Source organism: Anguilla rostrata, chromosome 16 (assembly GCF_018555375.3).
Source record: "Anguilla rostrata isolate EN2019 chromosome 16, ASM1855537v3, whole genome shotgun sequence".
Lineage (NCBI taxonomy): Eukaryota > Metazoa > Chordata > Actinopteri > Anguilliformes > Anguillidae > Anguilla > Anguilla rostrata.
In genome coordinates this window covers 5,472,896-5,495,429 of record NC_057948.1, presented here as the reverse complement: position 1 = coordinate 5,495,429, position 22,534 = coordinate 5,472,896, and the positions used below count along the sequence as shown (strand labels likewise).

The 22,534-nt window shown below is 41.7% G+C and overlaps 1 protein-coding gene across 1 annotated transcript in view; it reads left to right on the top strand.

Annotated features, from left to right (window-relative positions):
* LOC135241771 (mucin-2-like) overlaps positions 1 to 22,534 on the top strand; it is a 42,159-nt gene that overhangs the window by 7,910 nt on the left and 11,715 nt on the right. The window contains exons 10-34 of the mRNA XM_064312440.1: positions 367 to 480; positions 1,682 to 1,748; positions 2,026 to 2,163; positions 3,743 to 3,907; positions 4,327 to 4,421; positions 4,511 to 4,637; positions 5,706 to 5,961; positions 6,219 to 6,271; positions 6,947 to 7,047; positions 8,062 to 8,213; positions 8,522 to 8,660; positions 8,915 to 9,025; positions 9,507 to 9,686; positions 9,942 to 10,181; positions 11,680 to 11,836; positions 12,158 to 12,286; positions 12,692 to 12,836; positions 13,279 to 13,322; positions 13,416 to 15,251; positions 16,981 to 17,013; positions 18,055 to 18,284; positions 19,345 to 19,519; positions 20,216 to 20,463; positions 20,761 to 20,947; positions 22,047 to 22,254. Of these exons, the coding sequence (XP_064168510.1) occupies positions 367 to 480; positions 1,682 to 1,748; positions 2,026 to 2,163; positions 3,743 to 3,907; positions 4,327 to 4,421; positions 4,511 to 4,637; positions 5,706 to 5,961; positions 6,219 to 6,271; positions 6,947 to 7,047; positions 8,062 to 8,213; positions 8,522 to 8,660; positions 8,915 to 9,025; positions 9,507 to 9,686; positions 9,942 to 10,181; positions 11,680 to 11,836; positions 12,158 to 12,286; positions 12,692 to 12,836; positions 13,279 to 13,322; positions 13,416 to 15,251; positions 16,981 to 17,013; positions 18,055 to 18,284; positions 19,345 to 19,519; positions 20,216 to 20,463; positions 20,761 to 20,947; positions 22,047 to 22,254 (5,330 nt within the window). The remainder of the gene's footprint in view (positions 1 to 366; positions 481 to 1,681; positions 1,749 to 2,025; positions 2,164 to 3,742; positions 3,908 to 4,326; positions 4,422 to 4,510; positions 4,638 to 5,705; positions 5,962 to 6,218; positions 6,272 to 6,946; positions 7,048 to 8,061; positions 8,214 to 8,521; positions 8,661 to 8,914; positions 9,026 to 9,506; positions 9,687 to 9,941; positions 10,182 to 11,679; positions 11,837 to 12,157; positions 12,287 to 12,691; positions 12,837 to 13,278; positions 13,323 to 13,415; positions 15,252 to 16,980; positions 17,014 to 18,054; positions 18,285 to 19,344; positions 19,520 to 20,215; positions 20,464 to 20,760; positions 20,948 to 22,046; positions 22,255 to 22,534) is intronic.

The window sequence follows — 22,534 nt, the reverse complement described above, 5'->3', positions numbered from 1 at the left end:
CCTGCCTTCAGCAGCCATCTTTTAGATATTTGTGATATTGGTGGAGGATGAAAAAATATAATACAAAGCAAATTGTGTAGCATATAAAATACTCAAAATCCACCCAGATAAATTGTTGTTGTATCACATAGCTCATGTGTATTTTGCATTTCTACCATCTTTGTAACTGTAGTTTAGTCTATCATCAAAAAGCATGTGACCTGATCAGTTGCAATTATGTCAGTCAAAGATATTTATGTTCATTTACTGACTTTAAGGTTGTTAAGGATAATAACTTGCCATTTTGCCCACAAAGGAAACGTGTATACATCTATATTAATAATAATTAATGTAAAATATTTCCTGTTTATTTTATCGCTTTCTTAGGACAATGTGGGGTCAAAGTTCACTGTCCTGGGCCAGCTGGTCCCATGCGGTTCTCAGGACCTGGACACTTGTCTGAAATCAGTGGTGCTGCTGCTAAACAATGACAAAAACAATGTGAGTGCCCTCCCTTAAATAAACGCAATAAATAACAGTTTGATTACTCATCCACAAAATGTTTGGGATCAATACCGTAGATATGGTCACGGCATTTTCAAAAGATTAACCGGATCACAGAAGGCTTATTATGATGTTAATAATAACTGAACACTGAATTATTCTTCTTTTCTATTCTTATTCTTATTGTTCATGTATTATACAATATTTCACAGTGATAAGGGCTGAATTAAGATTCAATTCAACCTTTATTCAACCATGCAAATATATTAAATTGATAATGTTGGCAGAATCATTCGGTATTAGTGCTAGCAGTGACCGTTAGTTTCCACCTCAGCTTAACGCCTCATGACTGAGGTTGCTGCATTATTAATCATTTATACGTTTTCTGAAAAAAATGACTTCCGCAAAGGATGCACTCATGTTTCCTAGCTCAAGCATCCTTCGGGAGCCTCTTAGCTCCTCGCTCCTAGCTCCTTCAAGGAGCATTTAACGGGTTGGAATGTCCTTAAAGATGGCGAACCTCGATTGAGTTCCAGGTCAGGCAAGGACCGTGGAGATAAGGATGGAAAAAATGAGCAATTGGAATGAGCCCATAGCTTCAGCCATTAGACAGGAGGATGCCACAAGGTTGTCTGGCTACTAAATATTTTTCATTGGACAGAAGGACACAGGACTATACAGCTGATTAGCATGTGTAATTGGACAGGAAAAGACTATAGGGCTGTATGGCTAGTTAGCATTAGCCATCAGACAGGAGAGGACTATAGGGCTGTATGGCTAGTTAGCATTAGCCATTAGACAGGAGAGGACTATAGGGCTGTATGGCTAGTTAGCATTAGCCATTAGACAGGAGAGGACTATAGGGCTGTATGGCTAGTTAGCATTAGCCATTAGACAGGAGAGGACTATAGGGCTGTATGGCTAGTTAGCGTTAGCCATTAGACAGGAGAGGATTATAGGGCCGTATGGCTAGTTATGGTAATGGTAATGGGCGCATTATATAGCTTTATCCAGCGCTTACAATGATGCTCTCATTCGCCAGAGCAGTAGGATAGGGTCTCCAAGGTACTGACAGCCAGGCGGTAGCATAGCATTAGACAGGAGAAGAGTATAGTGCTGTATGGCTGCGCCTGGTGCTATACACTGTGAAACTGCCACTAGTATCACTGTGCTGAACACACACTGATTCTGTTTTTAGGCATTGGTAATTAAAGCAGACGGGAAAGTGAGTCACAATGCTGAGATCAGCCTGCCCTACAGCACAGGTAAAAGGCATGCCTACTCTCCATTAGACAGTACTGATATCAACTTTTACATAAATTTGATTGTGTTTACGTTTTTCTCACTACTCTTTTCCTCTATTGTCTAATAATTGTATTTTTCACTGAATTAAGTATTCATATTTCTAACAAAGAAACAAATGAGAAGTGCAGTGTTACTATATGCAACGCGTAATCAGTGTTAATTGTTAATTCATGCAATGTGTTGCAATGTAAATGTATAGACTTGTGTGTGAAAATGATGTAATTTTTTTGGTTGCAGCAAATGTACACGTGTTCAGACCTTCGTCCTTCCACATCATACTGCAGACCGATTTTGGATTACAGCTGCACATTCAACTCATTCCCATCATGCAACTGTACATAACCCTGGACCAGACGTACCTGACAAAAACATGCGGTACGCCACTCCAGTGCATATTCGCGTTTGCTCATCAGGCACATTTTTAGATACCTGTAAGGACAAGGAAAGAGTGAAGAAGAATTCCTTGCTGTTGAAAACAACCATTTTTTGTTGGTAGGCTATTCCTTAGGTTGTTGTTATGTGATACAAATTTAATTGATATGCCTGTAGTACAATCTGGCTTGATTGACAGTTACTCGATCCTAGGTGACAGAATAAGCTTTCTAACGATGCATAATACGTCTAATTTTACTTTTGGAATAGCGTTTTATAGCTCATCGTAACCAAAAGTTTTTTCTCATTATAGCTGCATTACGCATTCAGTATGTGGTAGCAGTAAAAGACACTGCACCTGGCGAAATTTTATCGATGACTTGTTATTTCTTGGAAAAGACTATTATTTGAAATTCTGAGCATGGTTAATTAAGGCATATGTTTGCAGATAGACCTAGCTGATATACTGTTTTGTGGGCTAAGTTAGAACTGGGGAGCAAATATATCCAAATGTCAGGTGTTACTGTTGAAAATATTTTGGTTATATACGTTATTTTTGAAATTGAGTGTCTTTAAATAGGTTGGTATTTTGAATGAGGTTATTTCACACTGTAAAGTAAGCGTTCGTTGGTTTGCTTGTAGTTTGTGTTTGTGTATGTACTGGATATGACCTCAACTGTAACATTGCCAAAACGTGGTGGACGGTTGAATATTGTTTTAATGTCGTCCCATCCCCATACAAGAAAACATCACTTACTGTAGAGTACAACAGACGAGAAAAAACATATGCAAGTTAATAATTACACATTTAGGTACTGTATCACAGTGTGATGATGTGTTTGCATTATTTTTAAAAATCTAATATCAATGTTTCACTTTAAACCTTCATAAGGGGCACATGTATATTCTTTATGATGGACAAAAAGCATTTTATTCATTTTTGGAGAGATTTTGTATGTTTCAGGACCCCTAGATATGCAACAGTGAGTTTCTTCAGTCAAACAGTTGATTTGTAGTGTAATACATGATTATGTTGTGATTTACTGCAATGCATAATTTAGACATTTTGGATAGATTTGGAGACAATGGGTACACTGCTTACTTTTTGATTCATAGATCATTAGTAGTTCTGCGTATCCACCCTTAGATTTGACGCACTTGTGGTGAAGGGGTTTTTGATCCAGGACATGTATACTTTAACCTGTTGTATATATGCAGTCTCCCAGTATTTCATTGCAAACTAAAAAAGAGCAAATTAGTCTCTGTGGTGCTCACACCACACCCATAAAGCTTTAAATAGGGTACCCCCTAAATGGGCGAGGATTAGCCAGATTTGGCACTAAGGGGTTAAATTCATCAAAGGGATCAACAGAAGTGAACTACAATATATTTTTCAGGTTGAGTTCTGTCAGTAGAATGAGAAGGCTTAAATGGAAATCACCTAAAGGTAAATTCAGAAATTAGGAAGACTGTGACCAGCGTAGTTTCAGTGTACATCAGTGGCTTTCAGGGATTCCTTTCTGAGCTCAGTGCTCCAGCTCATATTGAGTCCAAGTGTTTTTTCATCCTGGTGAAATCACAGGCCTGTGTGGAAACTTCAACATGGTCCTGCACGATGACCTGAAGACCCCTCAGGGGCTGGTGGAGGGCACCGCTGCATCTTTCGCCAACTCCTGGAAGGCCCAGGCCAGCTGCCCGAACAGGATGGAACGACTGGATGACCCCTGCTCACTCAGCATAGAGAACGGTGAGCCTCCCCCTGCAAGATCCTTCTTCATCAAGAACACTGAACACTGGGTGAACTGCCCCTTTAAGTCAAGCATTTAATTCAAGTCAAAATGCCGCCAGTACTATTGTCATGGTTAATAGCCATATGATGGAACTCTAAGGGATCAGAATCAGAATCATTTTTATTTGCCAAGTATGTTTACACATGCAAGGAATTTGACTCTGGTTTAAAGGCTCTCAATGTCCTTTGAGAGTAAAAAAAGAGTAACAACACAACAACAACAATCTTCAGAGACATATACAAGGAATGACTATATACATATATATATATATATATATTAGCTGTTGTTATGCCATTCTCAAAGAGAGAACTGTATGGGATATATGCTCACAGTATTGTTGCACACTGAGGTGAAAATAATTCCTTGCTTCCTTTAGAAAATTATGCTGAGTACTGGTGCTCAATGCTGCAAAGTCAAAAGAGTGAGTTTTCCAAGTGCCACACTATGGTGGACCCTGAAGCCTACTACAGGGTAAGATAATGTTTCCTTAAATTCAACTGATTGTCTGATTGTTGGTGGAAAACTTGCTTCTGATTATTCCCTTTCCGTCTTTCCTGCAGAGGTGCAAGTACTCCAGCTGTAACTGTGAGAAGAGTGAAGACTGCCTGTGTGCTGTGTTCTCCTCCTATGTGAGAGCTTGCCAGGCTAAGGGTGTGGAGCTTCAGGGCTGGAGGACCAATATCTGTGGTGAGTGAACATGTCTATGGTGGCGGAAATAGCTGTGTTGCATGAAAATATCTGACGAGTGAGTGAGCACATCCATGGTGAGTGAACATATCTATGGTGAGTGAGTGAGTGAGCACATTTATGGTGAATGAACATATCTATGGTGAGTGAGTTGACACATCTGTAGTGAGTGAACATATCTATGGTGAGTAGGTGAGCACATCTATAGTGAGTGAACACATCTATGGTGAGTGATTGAGAACATAACAATGGTTGTGTCTCAAATGGAAGGCATGTTGTTGATGACAAGTCCACGAAGGGGTCTATCGGTCTCTGCCAATGCAAATGAGGAAGCAGCACAGCTTCTTCATTTTCTCTAACAGGATGTAAGACTCTAGAAAATCCTCTACTGACGAACGTTTTACATTGGAGGATGATGACGTATAGGCACGTCCTTTCTCACTCAGGCACAAGCAAACAGTATTTCCAATCCTCAAACAACACCAAAAACAGCTATTTGTGAAATAAATTGCTTCGCTTTTTGCTGCCGCCATTATTTTAATGGCAGTAAGAAGCCTGAGGTATTTGCAAATACCTCTGGGATATCCTACCTGGTGGAAGATACATTGGATGCTGCCTTCAAATTTAACTGAAATAAGGCATGTTATAAGGATGCAATTTTTGATGACTTTGGTTTGTGACATGCCTCTGAACAAGTGTGCAAAATTGTGAAAACAGTGAAAATGCTGTCTTCCGTTTGAGACGCAGCCAATGAGTGAACCCATCTATAGTGAGTGAAAATATCTATGGTGAATGGGAACATCTATGCCAAATGAACATGTCTATAGTAAGTAAGCGAGCACATTATAAGTGACTGCATCTATGGTGGGTGAACACATCTATGGTTGGTAATTGAACACATCTTTCACAACTAAATCTCTTTGCCAGCCTCCCCAGATGGGTTCACATGGACACCCAGGCAACAAACCTGCTAATTTCCCCACTTCACTTCCTTTCCCCATCTCCAGTGCACCATTGTGCCTCCAAAATGGTGCGCTTCATCTAACGGTTGATTTTTGTGTCGCTCAGGCAAGTACACGGAGACCTGCCCCGCCTCCCAGACGTTCTCCTACCAGCTGCAGCAGTGCCAGCGGACGTGCCGATCCCTCGGGTCCGAGCGACCGAGCTGCTCCACCGACTTCCTGCCTGTGGACGGCTGCTCCTGCCCCGAAGGCCTGTACCAGGACGACAGGGGCGTGTGCGTGCCCGTGGCCAAATGCCCCTGCTATCACAACGGTGACCACATCAAGCCTGGAAAATCCATCACCATAAAGGAGGAGCACTGGTGGGTACTAATACACTAATATGCATGTTGTTACAAAATACAAAAAGGCCACCCAACAACAACATTCAAAATGGCAGAGGTGTAGCTTGCTTTGGAGGTGGCACAGTCATAAATTATACAAAAAGAAGACATGTATTTGAAACACTTCCCATCCCTAATTGGTGCACTGTGATTGCTACAAATGACTAGAGAATCTGGAGTATGTGATTGGCATACAGCTGTGAATGAATGTTCATGAAGGTCCTTCTTGTTTTTAGTGTGTGCTCCAATGGGAGGCTTCATTGCCGGTCTTGGAAAGCACGGTCGGAGAGTAAGTACTGGGTTTGGGGTCCTGTGAACTAATGAGCAAATTTATTTAGACAATTTTTAAATACACAGCATACTGCACCGCAGTCATTACATTCATTTAAAATCATCAAGGTTAAATAACACAATAAAGCCAAAATGGCTTATTTCCATAGTAATTCTCCTAAACACTAAACATAAAAAAATAAACACACAACAGATAATGATAAATACAGACGATATAACAATTACACGCAACAAACGGCAGGATGCATTCTGTTTTACGCACTCTTCATTCAAAAATTACAAAAAGAGGCTGCATCCTACTTAGTAGTCATTTTTTCAAGGTCATTTTAAAATTACTTTCTGGTGCAACTGACATTAGTGCTGTGGAAAGATTGTTCCATTATACCACTGCAGTGTACAGAAATGTGTTTTTGCTCATTGAGTTCTTAAATCTAAACAGTATTAAATCTGTTGAACTGCCTCTTTTGTCATAACTGCGAGTGTCTCTGATCCGTGTAAAATAATTCAATAAATACTTTTGTTTTTAAAAATTTTATAGGTGACCATCATCTCAATATGTGACCCTTTTTTTCCCACTGTTAGCCAGTTAAGCTTCCTAAAATATCCCGTGGATGAGGGTGTCACTAGGTCCTGGCGCAGTGGGCCTAAGATGAGTGTAATTCCTGTGTTACAGGATGCCCGTCTCCGAAGGTCTTCTTCAGCTGCTCCTCAGCAGATGCGAACGCACAAGGGATAGAGTGTGCACGCACCTGCAGCAACCTGGGTGGTGACTGCGTGAGTGCCATATCAATTATCCACTATCCAGCATCTAAAAATCCTTATCTGCTATCCATTATCATTGTCTCATCTCCTATTTTCCATGTCCAGTATACCTTATCTTATATACCTTATCTTACCTTATCCTGTATCCCACGTTGAATATCCCACTTCCCATAAACAATATCTCATGTCCCATATCCAATATTCCCTATCCCATATCTAATATTCCGTAGTAATCTATTGTTCATAACACCATATTTTGTGTCCAACATACCATATCCATTGAATATCCATTATCTCTTGTGCCTTCTCTTATTCTGCATTCCATATCCTTTATCCATTATCCCGTATTCATTCAAGTCAGGATGTGCTGATGTTCTGGTTTAAGTTTTGGGTTTAAGTTTCTATGGGCATTTAGATGCCTGCCAGGAGCTGTGGATGAAATGTCACAAAAACAGGGATTTCCATAACAAGCTCAGTTGCAGTCAGAGATCCTGCGTTCAAAACAGAAACCGGAAAATGAGGAGTTGAAAAACAAAGCAAATGTCGGGTGTGCTAAACCTGCATTCGGTTAAAATCAGTTTAAGGATGAAATGGACAAGCTTTGTTCATTTCGATAACCTGGAACAAAATCAAGCATAGCGGGGACGGTCTCACACCCCTGCATTAAGGGAAAGTTGTAAGGTTTTACGAGGGTGTGTGTACAACGTATAAGGAATTGACACAAGGTCTGGTCACCTTTTAAAAGGGTATAATCTGGTGAGATGTGCGGCACAGTCCGTCAAGTAGAGCCACTTGACGGACTGTAGAGCCACTTGCAAGTGCCCCTTGCATGGTGGGGGGTTCCCTGCCACGGCACTTCCTGAACTTTAATCTCTCTTAGCCTTCTCTGCTTTTCACCTGTCAGAATGGAGAAAAAAAATGAAAGGACGGAAGACCTGTCCGCTCTCCTTCATTTCAAAATGCTTTCACCCTTTCAAAAAAAAAGAAGATATTTTAACAGACACGGGACACCTCTTGCCCCTGCAGTTCTCCTCTGAATGCGAGTCCGGGTGCCAGTGTCCGAGTGGGCTGCTGGACGACGGGAGGGGGAACTGCGTGAAGGAGCACGAGTGCCCGTGCCTCCACGACGGCCACTTCTACGCCCCTGGAAGACAGATCCCAGACCGGTGCAACACATGGTAAGTGCCCAGAGACTACCGAGCTCCAGCGAACCTGTCTTGATTTGGGCTACGTTTCTTAAGTATCTTCACCCACCTTCTACGAATGGTTCATTCAACGCTACTGTTCCACGCAGCAACGGCGTATGCAGTCTTACTTCATACTAAACTGTCACTTATGGGTACTGCTTTTGCTGTGCGCTTCTCACGTTACCGAGAAACTGGGCATGTTAGAGGTCAGCTTCCTGGTGGTGTAGGAACATAATCCAGAAACGGCGATATTGCCGGTATTTGTATGTATTGTATGGTTCCTGTTTGGTTTTTTCCAGTACATGTACCAGGGGGATGTGGAATTGCACGGATCACATATGCCCCGGCTCCTGCACCATCTATGGCAGTGGCCACCACCTGACCTTCGATGAGCGGAGGTTTGGCTTTCGTGGACAATGTGGTTATGTGGCTGTGCAGGTAACGCTAGCAATGGTGTCTCTTCTTTGTATGTTTGACACATTTCATATTTGGACCCTCTTATATGTATATACAGTATATTCACTGTCTATGTTATCCAGTTCAATCTCATAGACAAGAGTTCAACCGTTGGCATTTGATTTCAGTAAAGCAAATTTTCACATAGCAAATGATATCAGTAGTAAATAAAATTGTATTGAAGCCATCTAAGCCGTCTTTAAAGGTGAAATGCTGTTTGCATTTGTATTTTAAAGGACAAATGTGGAAATAAGACAGGGATGGCAAATTTCCGGGTGATCACAGAGAACATTCCGTGCGGATCTACTGGCACAACTTGTTCAAAATCAGTCAGGATTTTCCTCGGGGTAAGCTCTCAGTTTACTACATGAATATCCATAACATGAACATCCTGTAGCATGCATCTCTGCCCACAGTTGAAATTTTGAATGTCTTTCCCTCGCTATTCCATGCTGACATGACCTTAGAAAGCATTGCTCTGAAACATTTTTTTTTAAATACAGCCGTGCTGGTCCCTGAAGCACCTGCCAAATGTGAATCCCCTCCCCCACCAAACCCACCTCAGATGGTTCCTCTTCCAGACATGCTAGCCAATAATTATAGGCAACCAGACCTGTCCAGCATTTTTATAAATGACCGTATGTATGCACGACCATGTGCATTCATGTGACTCGGTTTTGCATAAACCTGCCCCACATTTGCCCAGATTTCTGTTTCTGGTTCACTACCGGTTCCCTTGATTAAAAGGAGGATTGGTGATCTAATACAACATACACAAGCCGGTTTGCTGTGTCTGCCCTTTTGTTCAATGAATTTTCCCTTCGCCAGAGCACTGAGCTGAAGCTGTCTGAGGGGAAGGTTGAGCAGGTGAGCAGCAATGGCTTGATGTTTATAGAATACAAAGTGAGGACCGTCGGCTTGTACATCGTCGTGGAATCCAAAATCGGGTTCTCCGTGGTCTGGGATCGCAAAACAACCGTTCGCATCATCCTGGAACCAGACCATATGGTGAGTACCAGCTGGTGCCCATTCAGCTGCATTTCCCCAGTCAAGCCATGCAGATCAAGCAAGTTCGCACCGAAACTGTTGGGTTAAGGGGTTCTTTTTGGTAAGATCTGTTGTATAATGGGATTCTGTTTGGTAACAGATGGTGCAAAGAGGCTATTTATAATGAGATCCTTTTTGATTGGGCTGTTGCACGTTGTTTGTTTTTTTGTTGTTGAACGACCCGTTGGATAATGGGGTCTGTGCATGCTTCTATAGGGAAAGGTGTGTGGTCTGTGTGGGGACTTCGATGGCGATGCCAAAGATGACTTCACCACCCAGGGGCAGCTGGTAGTGAGCAGCCCCTTGGAGTTTGCCAACAGCTGGAAAGTCTCCAGCTCCTGCCCGGATGCCGCAGAAGACACGGACCCGTGCAGCCTAAACCCCCACCGACACGGCTGGGCAATGCTGCAGTGCAGCATCATCAAAGGCAACACCTTTAAGAACTGCCATGACAAGGTATGTGGACCGTTGCAGGACCAGTGCGAACAGTTTAGAGCACAAGCCCTCTCCCGCCTCCCCTCACCCCAGCGCACACTCCAAAGCCCCTCCCTCCAAACACACGTACGCGCGGCTCCTCACATATGAGTACTGGTGAGAGAGGACATGTGACCCATTCTGTCATATGATAATCAATTGTTATTGCCATCTCAATTTCATACAAATCGATGTTTATGTCAAAAAATGTTAATTCTTTTCTGTTTTAGGGTTTCATCTTATTTTAGCAGTTAAATGTCTTGGCTTTTAAGCGTAAGATGACAGTGCCGGAGTTCCACTTCATTTGGAAGCTAGCTAACTTTAGCCAGCTTACTGTCACCAGTCACACAATCACCTCAGCTGCTCTGTGGCCACAAGCTAATGGGTTTCGTCTGATTTTACTTGAAACATGTCTTGGCTCTCATGACCTGTATGTCTCGATGTTATATTCAGTGTAAAATATAGTTTTGAAACTTATAAACATAAGATGTCAAGGTAGTACCGGAGTTCTATTAGACTACTGAGACCACAGCTACTGCTGTTTGTCACCAGTCATAAGTAGTCTTCATGTCTTGGCTTTCATGATCTGTATGTCATACTTGGTGTAAAATATAGTTTTGAAACATTTAAACATAAGATGTCGAGGTAGTTTCTAGGTCCAGATTTTGCATTAGCTAACTCTTTCAGAGCCCGGGGCAGTCAGGGAGACTGGATTTAGACCTGCTTAATTTATTGATATATGTTGGGATCTGAAGAAAATTTTACCAAATATTAATAAAGGTGTCCAACAGCAAACTTACATACTGCAACTTTATGGACTGAACTAATGTTACGGTGAGCAAACTAGCTGTTAGAAGTCAAGATGCTAACGTTAGTTAAAAGCAGTTATCATAATAATAGCTGTTTCTTTTGGATCTGATGTGGTATTTAATGTGGCTAGGTAGTTACAGTACAGTACAGTACCTCTTGCACAATGAAAGTCCTTACTTAGGCTACTGAAAATATAGATGTGCCTTGATTCAGTTTTCCTCCTTTGCCTGAATCCACATTTTTCTCCTCATTGTCTTGTTCATTTGCACGGGAGCATGTACAACTTCAGATCTGGCTTCTTGGCCCAGTTTTTAGTACAGCCTATCACACAATAGCTTTTCGGCATTTTCATAATCTTGTAAATCCATTGCTAATAAAAAACGAAACAGATTGTTTTTCCCCATCATCAGTGTGCTTCATTGATGCGTTATTAAAGTTATTTATTTAATGAGAGAAATATCCTTCTGCGTACAGTGACAGGGAGAGACTCATAGACTTTCAGTCATTTTACTTTCATAATATTTAGTTTTAATACCAATTACATTCAGTTTTTCAATGTAATAACTACTATTTTTGGATTCACATTCACTCGATACGGCTGTTCAATATGGCGAAAACAGTAATGACTATTGGGACCTCAACGGAACTCATATTTCTTACCTATGTGCAGGTAGACCCCATCCCGTACTATGAAAACTGTGTGAGCGACTCGTGCGCGTGTGACAGCGGGGGAGACTGTGAGTGCTTCTGCACGGCTGTGGCAGCTTACGCGCAGGCCTGCAACGAAGCTGGAGTCTGCGTCGCCTGGAGGACTCCAGACCTGTGCCGTGAGTATAGACGGGCCTTTTGTACTTTGCCTTTTTACTGTGGATGATTTCGCCATGTCCGTACGCTCCAGTTGGGCTGGCAGCATTCTGTACTGCGGTCTCCAGCTTGGAATATTTGATCAATTCTGATTCAAAAACCTGGAAAACATAACAAGAGTTTTCAGTAGTGTGAAATAAAACATGCACATATTTGTATATTTTCAGCTCCCAATAAGGGAAAAGCTAATCAAAACAAGAGATCATGAGAATGGAGTAGCATGCTGTACACAAACATAAATGTTCAAGTTGTGTAAGTGTGAATGAGATTTCTCTGGTTCTTAGCTGTCTACTGTGACTACTTCAACGCCCCGCATGAATGCCAATGGCACTACAGTCCCTGCCACCCCGCCTGCTACAAAACCTGCTTCAACCCAGATGCCATATGCAGCGATCTTCTACCCAATATGGAAGGTAAAAAAATCATTGTGAGCACTCATCTTGTACCACTGAACTCTCTCCAGGTGCAATCATTAAAATATAAAGTATATAAGTAATAACCAGCTACCATGCTGGTTCCAAAAATTTAAGCCTGAGGCCAGATATTTTCTCATGCTGTGTTATGACAAAACGTTGAAAACGTTTGTATGTTCGCACAAAACCTTTGATTTCTTTTCCAGAATTTTATATGTTACAGTAGTTAAAGTACTTGCTTGGCAGGGCTCTAGTTAACAAAACTCATAATAACTGAAAAATGACTTTCTGAAGGGAAAATGGCAGGTCTCGTTTTTAGACTGGGAGGATTGTTATTACTAATCAATGTACCAACCCTGGAACAAGCCCACTGGTAACGTATACCTAAATTGTATTGTTCTACAGGCTGTTACCCCTCGTGTCCACCTGATAAGCCTATATTTGATGAGGCAAAACAGATTTGTGTGGAGAAATGTGATGGTTGCTACATCAATGATACTGAGTACAGGCCAGGCGAGGAGGTCCCCACAGAGAAACCGTGCACCTCTTGGTAAGGCACTCATACACCACTACATATTACAAGAACTATTTGCATGTGGTAATTGGAAATGAGAAGAACAGAACATGAAGCATTGTGTTGTTGTCCTGAATAAGACAACAGCAATGGGTTTATTTTTTATTTATTCAGGCTGTGAGGTAACATTGCGTTAAGAAAACAGCCGGAATTCTTCCATTTGTTAAAAAGATTTTTCATGGCTACAATCTCTTGGGGACTGTGAAACGTTTTCAGCTCCATCTCAAAGTATTGTTATTGTGCTGCAACTAGATTAAACAGGATGAGAATGGCCTTAATACTGTTGGGTAGAATGTAAATGACATTAACACTGTTGAACATAATCGGAATTGCATTAATACTGTTGAACAGAATGGACATGACATTGATGCTGTTACCTTTATAGAGACCTGACCACGTTTCCTCCCACTCTTTGCAGTATTTGCGTTGGAAATGAAACTGTCACATGTGAACATAAGCGTGGTAAGTTCTGTTAAGGGTTTAATTTTTCAAGTTTGTGCACATTATACAGCTTAAAAATACAATTAAAATATGTTAATTTTTGCAATTTTACAGGGTGTTGTGTGTACAACGGGACCGAATATGATGATGGTGACATTATTTATGATGTGACTGACAACATGGGAATGTGCTACTATGCCATCTGCAAGAACGAAACCGTCATTCATGGAAATGAAACATGTACCACAACGCCACGACCAACCACAACACCAGTTACTACTACAACTGTACCACCAACACCAACCACAACCCCAGTTACTACTACAACTACTGAAACACCAACACCAACCACAACCCCAGTTACTACTACAACTACTGAACCACCAACAACAACCCCAGTTACTACTACAACTAAACCACCAACACCAACCACAACACCAGTTACTACTACAACAACAAAACCACCGACAACAACACCATGCATTGAATGTGACTGGTCTGACTGGTTTGACGTAGATAAACCATCGTTCAATAAAGGCGATTGGGAAACATATAAAAACATCACTGCCAGTGGAAAAGAAGTGTGTCAAGATCCTCAAGATATTGACTGCAGGGCTGCATCAGCTCCAGATATGAGTCTAGACGAGTTTGTAGGCCAAACAAACCAAGTAGTGCACTGCAATATCTCATTTGGTTTAATATGTAAAAATGAAGAACAAGTAGCACGTCCATATAAATGCGTTAACTACAAAATCAAACTTTACTGCTGCATTCCATGTGCAGGAGCACATGGATCCACAACACCAGTTACTACTACAACAACTGAACCACCAACCACAACACCAGTGACTACTACAACAACTGAACCACCAACACCAACCACAACCCCAGTTACTACTACAACTACTGAAACACCAACACCAACCACAACCCCAGTTACTACTACAACTACTGAAACACCAACACCAACACCAACCACAACCCCAGTTACTACTACAACTACTGAAACACCAACACCAACACCAACCACAACCCCAGTTACTACTACAACTACTGAAACACCAACACCAACACCAACCACCCCAGTTACTACTACAACTACTGAAACACAACACAACACCAACACAACCCCAGTTACTACTACAACTACTGAAACACCAACACCAACACCAACCACAACCCCAGTTACTACTACAACTACTGAAACACCAACACCAACACCAACCACAACCCCAGTTACTACTACAACTACTGAAACACCAACACCAACCACAACCCCAGTTACTACTACAACTACTGAAACACCAACACCAACACCAACCACAACCCCAGTTACTACTACAACTACTGAAACACCAACACCAACACCAACCACAACCCCAGTTACTACTACAACTACTGAAACACCAACCACAACACCAGTTACTACTACAACTACTGAAACACCAACACCAACCACAACCCCAGTTACTACTACAACTACTGAAACACCAACCACAACACCAGTTACTACTACAACTACTGAAACACCAACACCAACACCAACCACAACCCCAGTTACTACTACAACTACTGAAACACCAACACCAACACCAACCACAACCCCAGTTACTACTACAACTACTGAAACACCAACACCAACACCAACCACAACCCCAGTTACTACTACAACTACTGAAACACCAACCACAACCCCAGTTACTACTACAACTACTGAAACACCAACACCAACCACAACCCCAGTTACTACTACAACTACTGAAACACCAACCACAACCCCAGTTACTACTACAACTACTGAAACACCAACACCAACCACAACCCCAGTTACTACTACAACTACTGAAACACCAACCACAACCCCAGTTACTACAACTACTGAAACACCAACACCAACCACAACACCAGTTACTACTACAACAACAAAACCACCGACAACAACACCATGCATTGACAAATGTGACTGGTCTGAGTGGTTTGACGTAGATAAACCATCGTTCAATAAAGGCGATTGGGAAACATATAAAAACATCACTGCCAGTGGAGAAGAAGTGTGTCAAGATCCTCAAGATATTGACTGCAGGGCTACATCAGCTCCAGAAATTAGTCTAGACGAGTTTGTAGGCCAAACAAACCAAGTAGTGCACTGCAATATCTCATTTGGTTTAATATGTAAAAATGAAGAACAAGTAGCACGCCCATATAAATGCGTTAACTACAAAATCAAAATTTACTGCTGCATTCCATGTGCAGAATCAACCACAACAGGATCCACAACACCAGTTATTACTACAACAACTGAACCACCAACCACAACCCCAGTTACTACCACAACTACTGAAACACCAACACCAACCACAACCCCAGTTACTACTACAACTACTGAAACACCAACACCAACCACAACACCAGTTACTACTACAACTACTGAAACACCAATACCAAGCACAACACCAGTTACTACTACAACTACTGAAACACCAACACCAACCACAACCCAGTTACTACTACAACTACTGAAACACCAACACCAACCACAACCCCAGTTACTACCACAACTACTGAAACACCAACACCAACCACAACACCAGTTACTACCACAACTACTGAAACACCAACCACAACCCCAGTTACTACCACAACTACTGAAACACCAACACCAACCACAACACCAGTTACTACCACAACTACTGAAACACCAACACCAACCCAAACACCCAGTTACTACTACAACTACTGAAACACCACACCACCACAACCCAGTTACTACTACAACTACTGAAACACCAACACCACCACAACCCAGTTACTCTACAACTACTGAAACACCAAACCACACACCCCAGTTACTACTACAACTACTGAAACACCAACACCAACCACAACCCCAGTTACTACTACAACTACTGAAAACACCAACAACCCATACACAAACACAAAAAAACCCCAGTTACTACTACAACTACTGAAACACCAACCAACCACAACCCCAGTTACTACTACAACTACTGAAACACCAACACCAACACCAACCACAACCCCAGTTACTACTACAACTACTGAAACCACCAACCCAACAACCCCAGTTACTACAAACTACTGAAACACCAACCAACACAACCAACCCCAGTTACTACTACAACTACTGAAACACCAACACCAACAGCAACCACAACCCCAGTTACTACTACAACTACTGAAACACCAACCACAACCCCAGTTACTACTACAACTACTGAAACACCAACACCAACCACAACCCCAGTTACTACTACAACTACTGAAACACCAACACCAACCACAACCCCAGTTACTACTACAACTACTGAAACACCAACACCAACACCAACCACAACCCCAGTTACTACTACAACTGAACCACCAACCACAACCCCAGTTACTACTACAACTACTGAAACACCAACACCAACAACAACCCCAGTTACTACTACAACTACTGAACCACCAACCACAACCCCAGTTACTACTACAACAACTGAACAACCAACACCATCCACAACACCAGTTACTACTACAACAACTAAACCACCAACACCAACCACAACACCAGTTACTACAACAACTGAACCACCAACACCAACCACTACTGAACCAGTGGGAACAGGTGGAACAGTCCCACCTCCTACAGGTCCTGGTGTTATCGTCACCACTCCATGTTTCTGTATTGTGAACGGCACATATTATCATCCAGGTGAGTTCCAGTTTTTAAATATTGACTTTACTTTGAGTTTTTGAACTTTATCTTCTTGATTACTGTGGCTGAATAAAGCTAACAAATTCAGACAGCAGGATACTCAACTACAGTTTAGGATAGACTATTTTGTCTGTCACTTTGCTGTGGTGTTCATCAGCACAATGTCCTCTCCCTTTGCCAATGATAGTCTTATCTGCAATGAGTTGACAATACATATATTTTCAAATTTCTCTCAGGACACAAAGCAGAACCCAATATTAAGCCATGTGAAATTGGAATGAATTATCCTCACAGTTGACATGCTAACATGCTAACATGTTTTATTTGTAGTTATTACAAAGAATTGTCTCACGATTTTCTCCCCAATCATTGCCTTTTAACAGACTGCCTGCTCTGTACGAACTGCCTAGTTGTACCATGCATTAATATATATATATATATGTGTAGAATTTACCTTAAGCTTTATTTGCTGGCCTTAGTTCATTTTTATATAGTTCAACCTGAGGAATGTATTGTATTTCAATTTGTTAATCCTTTTTATTACTTTGTAAGTCTATATATAAATGCAGTCCATTAAGTCTGAATAGATCTAAAGTCTTTACATTTTATATCAGGAGCCACTTCAGTTGCTCTCCATTCTTACATGTTCTCAAGCTTTTGTAGTTTTCACTAAATCTAAACACTTTTTACTGACCTTGCCAGAATCCTGGTATGCTTTTTATGCTCTTTACTGGTATTGCACAATTCCGAGATTCTTGCAGACTTTTAATCAGTCATTACTCCCAAGTATTTTATCATTTTTTGTATTGTGTCACATTTATTATTTTCCACAATTCAATGATTTGACTTGATTAAATGACTGTGCTTATCTTGGATATGCTACCCGCATGAAAATTACACTTGACATTTCTGACCTGTGAAATTCTTTACTAACACTGCATACATACAAATAAAAACTGGAAAGTAACATTGCCGTTATCTTTACCATATAATTGTCTGCCAGCTGCTTCACCATATTTCTAATTCTCTTTTCCTTAGGAGCGACAATAGTAAACATGACACATATTGGATCTGGCATATGCCTCACTATGATCTGTTCTGATATCTGTAAGATTGAGAACAGCACCGACATATGCCCTGTTACCCCAACGCCACCCAAACCCCCAGCTCCAACCACAACACCAGTTACTACTACAACTGAACCACCAACACCAACCACAACCCCACAATCTACAAAACATCCTGGATGCCCTGAATGGGGTGTACTTGTAAGTACCCAATTGCAAAACAGAATCAGATTTCCTGGACACAGTGATTCATTTTTAAATTGACAAATTTGGCTTTACATGTGCTGTGAACAGTGTCTGTTTCAAGTTCAAGGTTCAAATTTTATTTTTCACTCACATGTCAGTTTTGCATGAGAAAACTTAAGTGTATGAGCATTTAGTGCATCAAGGTAAAAATATACACACAAAAAAGATATACAATACTATGTTAAGCACATTCTTATGTTTTTGTGTTTAAAATCCTTGTTAAGAATGAGATATGAGACCTCATATATCTCTGTTTGTGGCTTTGGGGTTTGGAGTTGGGTGCTCTCTCTGGTATTTTGTCATTTAAATGATTTCATTAATGATTAATGTTTATACTTGATAATGGAGGCTGTAACATAGTTGGGATTAGTGAGACATGACTTGGAGGAAATGGGGACATATAAAGTAAGATGTAAAATATAAATGTGCAGGAGTGGGAACATCTGGAATTTGATTCCTGGGTCAATATGAGATGGGCCGTAATGAAGAAGTGGTAATATAGGCTCCCAGATTCAAACAGCATGGAAGTGCAACATAAAGCAAACACTTAAAATCAGTCCCGGAGGAAACAAAAAACAAGTATATATAGGTGTATATATGTAAGTGTATATATTAGGAGCGATAATATATATATATTTTTTAAATATATTAAAATATATATATATTTTTTTTTGTGATCAAAGGATTCACAAGTAGTTAAAATGCAGATTCTCAGCTTTTATTAAAGAGAATGTTTTTACATTTTGGTTTCACCATGCAGAAATTACAGCTCTTTTTGTACATAGTCCCACCATTTCAGGGCACTAAAATGCTTTGGAGAAATGGGTTCACAGATGTTCCTGATTATTCAGGTGTGTTTATTTGCTTCCTTAGCGCAGGTATAAGAAAGCTGGTCCAGAGACCATTGAGCAGTCACTGTTTTCATATGGATTTCAGCAAGGCAAATCCACCTTCTGCAACTCTAAATTTAGGGTCTAAACCTCAAACAAGCTGACTTGTGTCTTTTCATTTCCAGAAAAATGAAACGTTTCTGCTTTGTAACTGCACAATGGCAGTGTGCATTGAGGACAACATCATTGCAATTGTTCCCTATGAGTGTCCCCCTCTGAAAGAGATCACCTGCACTAACGGGAAGAAACCAGTTCTGCAAATGGATAAATATCAGTGCTGCGAGGAGTATGTCTGCGACTGTGAGTGTCACTGTTCCCTTACAAGAACACAGCAACTGAACACTGAGGAAATGTAGTCGTGCCATAACTCTGAACATGAGATCCGAGGCATTGTTTTCTTATGCATATCCTGCATAGCTACACACAGACATTTATGTATGGGCTTCTGATGTACACATTATGGTTTAGTGGTTCTGTGCAGCACAACTCAGATTGGGAAAGTCATAAGAACATAAGCAATGAAACAGGCAATGAAGGAATACTGGAAATTAATGAATGGGGGAATGGGTGCTGCTTGAAGAGCCATGCATTCAGTATGAAGACAACTGGCTCAGTCTTTCATTTGGTCGCTAAAGGATAAATGGACACACTAAGACATGGGGGAAAATGAATGTAGTTTTATCATGCGGTGCTTAAAATATTTATTGCCATTTTACATTGTAACATTAAATCACGAGCATAGCTTCATAATGACTTTTTAAATTTAGTGGCTTGTTTGTTTAAGTTCGTAAACGATGCAATGTGTCATACATTTTGGCTGCCCTCATCAGATTACTGCTGAGCTACATAATGTGGTTAGTGACTGCAATAGGGTATATTTGCTTGGTATCCACACTTTTACAGGACTCCTGAAATGGTCAGTTTTGCTCCGCATTTCTTTGTGAGCAATAGTCGATCCCCGCTGCATAAGCTTGTGTTTCCTTCATTTCGTTTCAGGTGACTGTGAGGGGTGGGGAGACCCCCACTATATAACCTTTGATGGGGAGTTCTACAGCTTCCAGGGGAACTGCACATATGTGCTGATGGAGGAGATCATGGTTTGGTACAAACTAAAGATCTACATCGACAATGTCCACTGCGACCCCGCGGAAGTGGTGTCCTGTCCGCGCTCCCTCATCGTGGTCTACGAGGCCCACACCTTTGTCCTGAAGAATCACAACCTTCTTGGCGCTGCTGATCTGGAGGTCAGTTGCAGTACGATTGGCATGTCTGACAGCTGTTGTGGAATGCTATATTTTGAACATTCGGTTATGCCATTAAGACACTTATGTATATGGGCCCATAAACTGTGAAACTGAAATTTTGATGTGGTCTCAATATTTTGTATATGTATCTGTATGTATATACACATAGTGAGCTACGTACTGTTTGGGACAAAGACATGGACAAATTTACAAAGCCAAAGGAGGCCATTTCAAGGAAAGTTGTGTCTGAGATTATTTTCCAGTAAAAAATAAACTTATCCCTGATCATTTGCCTAGGCTATTATAAATGGAGCTCCTGGACAGAAACTCCCATATCTCAGGAACAACATTAAAATCATCAACACCGGGATTGACCTGGTGCTGGAGATCCCCGGTCTGGGCGTGGTGATTACCTTCGGGGTCACCGGGTTCAGTATCCACCTCCCCTTCAAGTTCTTTGGGAACAACACACAGGGACAGTGCGGTAGGTTCGGTGCTCTGTTTAAATGTCAACATGTGAAAGACAGTTTGAAATGTAACATTCAAACTGCATGTGTATTGTATGTTTCTCATGCGTGAGTGTGTGTCCGTGTGTATACCTGTAACTGCCAAAGCAAAGGACGATAATACACCGTCTATCCTACTGTGAAATGCTTGACGGATTACCTGCCTAAGTTCTGTGGTAATATTTGCTTGCTTACGTCCTGGTTTGATTTTTCAGTCAGCGGATTCAGAGCTGCATGCCTTTTTGCCTTTAATCAATGAAGGAGTATATGTTTCTGACCTGATGAGGTCTTCCTCTTAGACTACCGTGCCGGCATCACCTTAGCCACAGTTCCTCCTGAAACATCAGCGAGTTCAGCAATCTTAGTCACCAAATCGCCCCCACAACCTCCATATTTAGCTACGGTAGCCAAAGTAATGGGGGAGCATTTTTATATACGACTTCATGCATTCTGGGATGCTAATCGCTTAATTGTTGATGACCAAATAATTCTCACTGTAATGAAGAAAAGCCTGCATACGTGTGTGCGTGTGTATGTATATACAACAGGAATTTATACTGGGGAAAGAAGGATGGACTAATTAGGGGAGGTTTAGGGTGCATTGGAGCCTCAGTGTGTAGCAGTATTTCTGTGGATTTATACCAGTGTGTTAGCAGCTGGTTTGCGTGTGTGTCCAGGGCCGATCCTAGGATTTTGGTGGCCCTAAACAAATCGAGCGGGGAGTGGGGGGTTGCTGTTGGATTATGTCGAGCCGGGGAGGGCGGCGGGGGTGTTGGAGTCTGTCCAACCGGGGCGGGATGTGCGCTGTTGGATTGTGTCAAACGGGCGGGGGCGGGGGGGGGTGGGTGTTCACTTGGTGAAATCCTTCTTACATTACATTGTTATGACATGTTCTTTTGCCATTCCATTTAAAATGTATACCGCTAGTTCCTCGATAGGGGATGAGTAACATAATTACGAAAATAACGTTATTTACCTCAGATAAACATTGTTTAGGGCCCCCCTAGCGGTTGTGGCCCTAAACAACCGCATAGAGCGTTTATGCCACGGGCCGGCCTGGTGTGTGTCTCTCCACAGGAACCTGCAACAACAACAAGGCGGACGACTGCATGCTGCCCGGGGGCCAGCTGGTGGACTGTGCCGTCATGGGAGACTACTGGCTCGTTGAGGACCTGTACAGGCCCGACTGCTCTGTTCCACCCTCCCTGCCCACCAGTGCTCCGGGCCCCAGCCCCACAGACAAACCCTGCGGCCCCAACCCTATCTGTGACCTCCTCAAGAGCAGGTGGGTCCTGATCTGACAAACTGCCTCTTATTGGCTGCTGGTGCCCAAGACCTGCTATGACAGACTGCCTCTTATTGGCTGCTGGTGCCCGAGTCCTGCTATGACAAAACTGCCTCTTATTGGTTGCTGGTGCCAGAGTCCTGCTATGACAAACTGTCTCTTATTGGCTGCTGGTGTGTCCAGTTGGAATATCTTGTCATATATGCGGTGAACGGTAATGGGGCATAAAGTGATTTTACATTCTTTGGGATAAAAATATATGAAACTCTGAATGTATCCA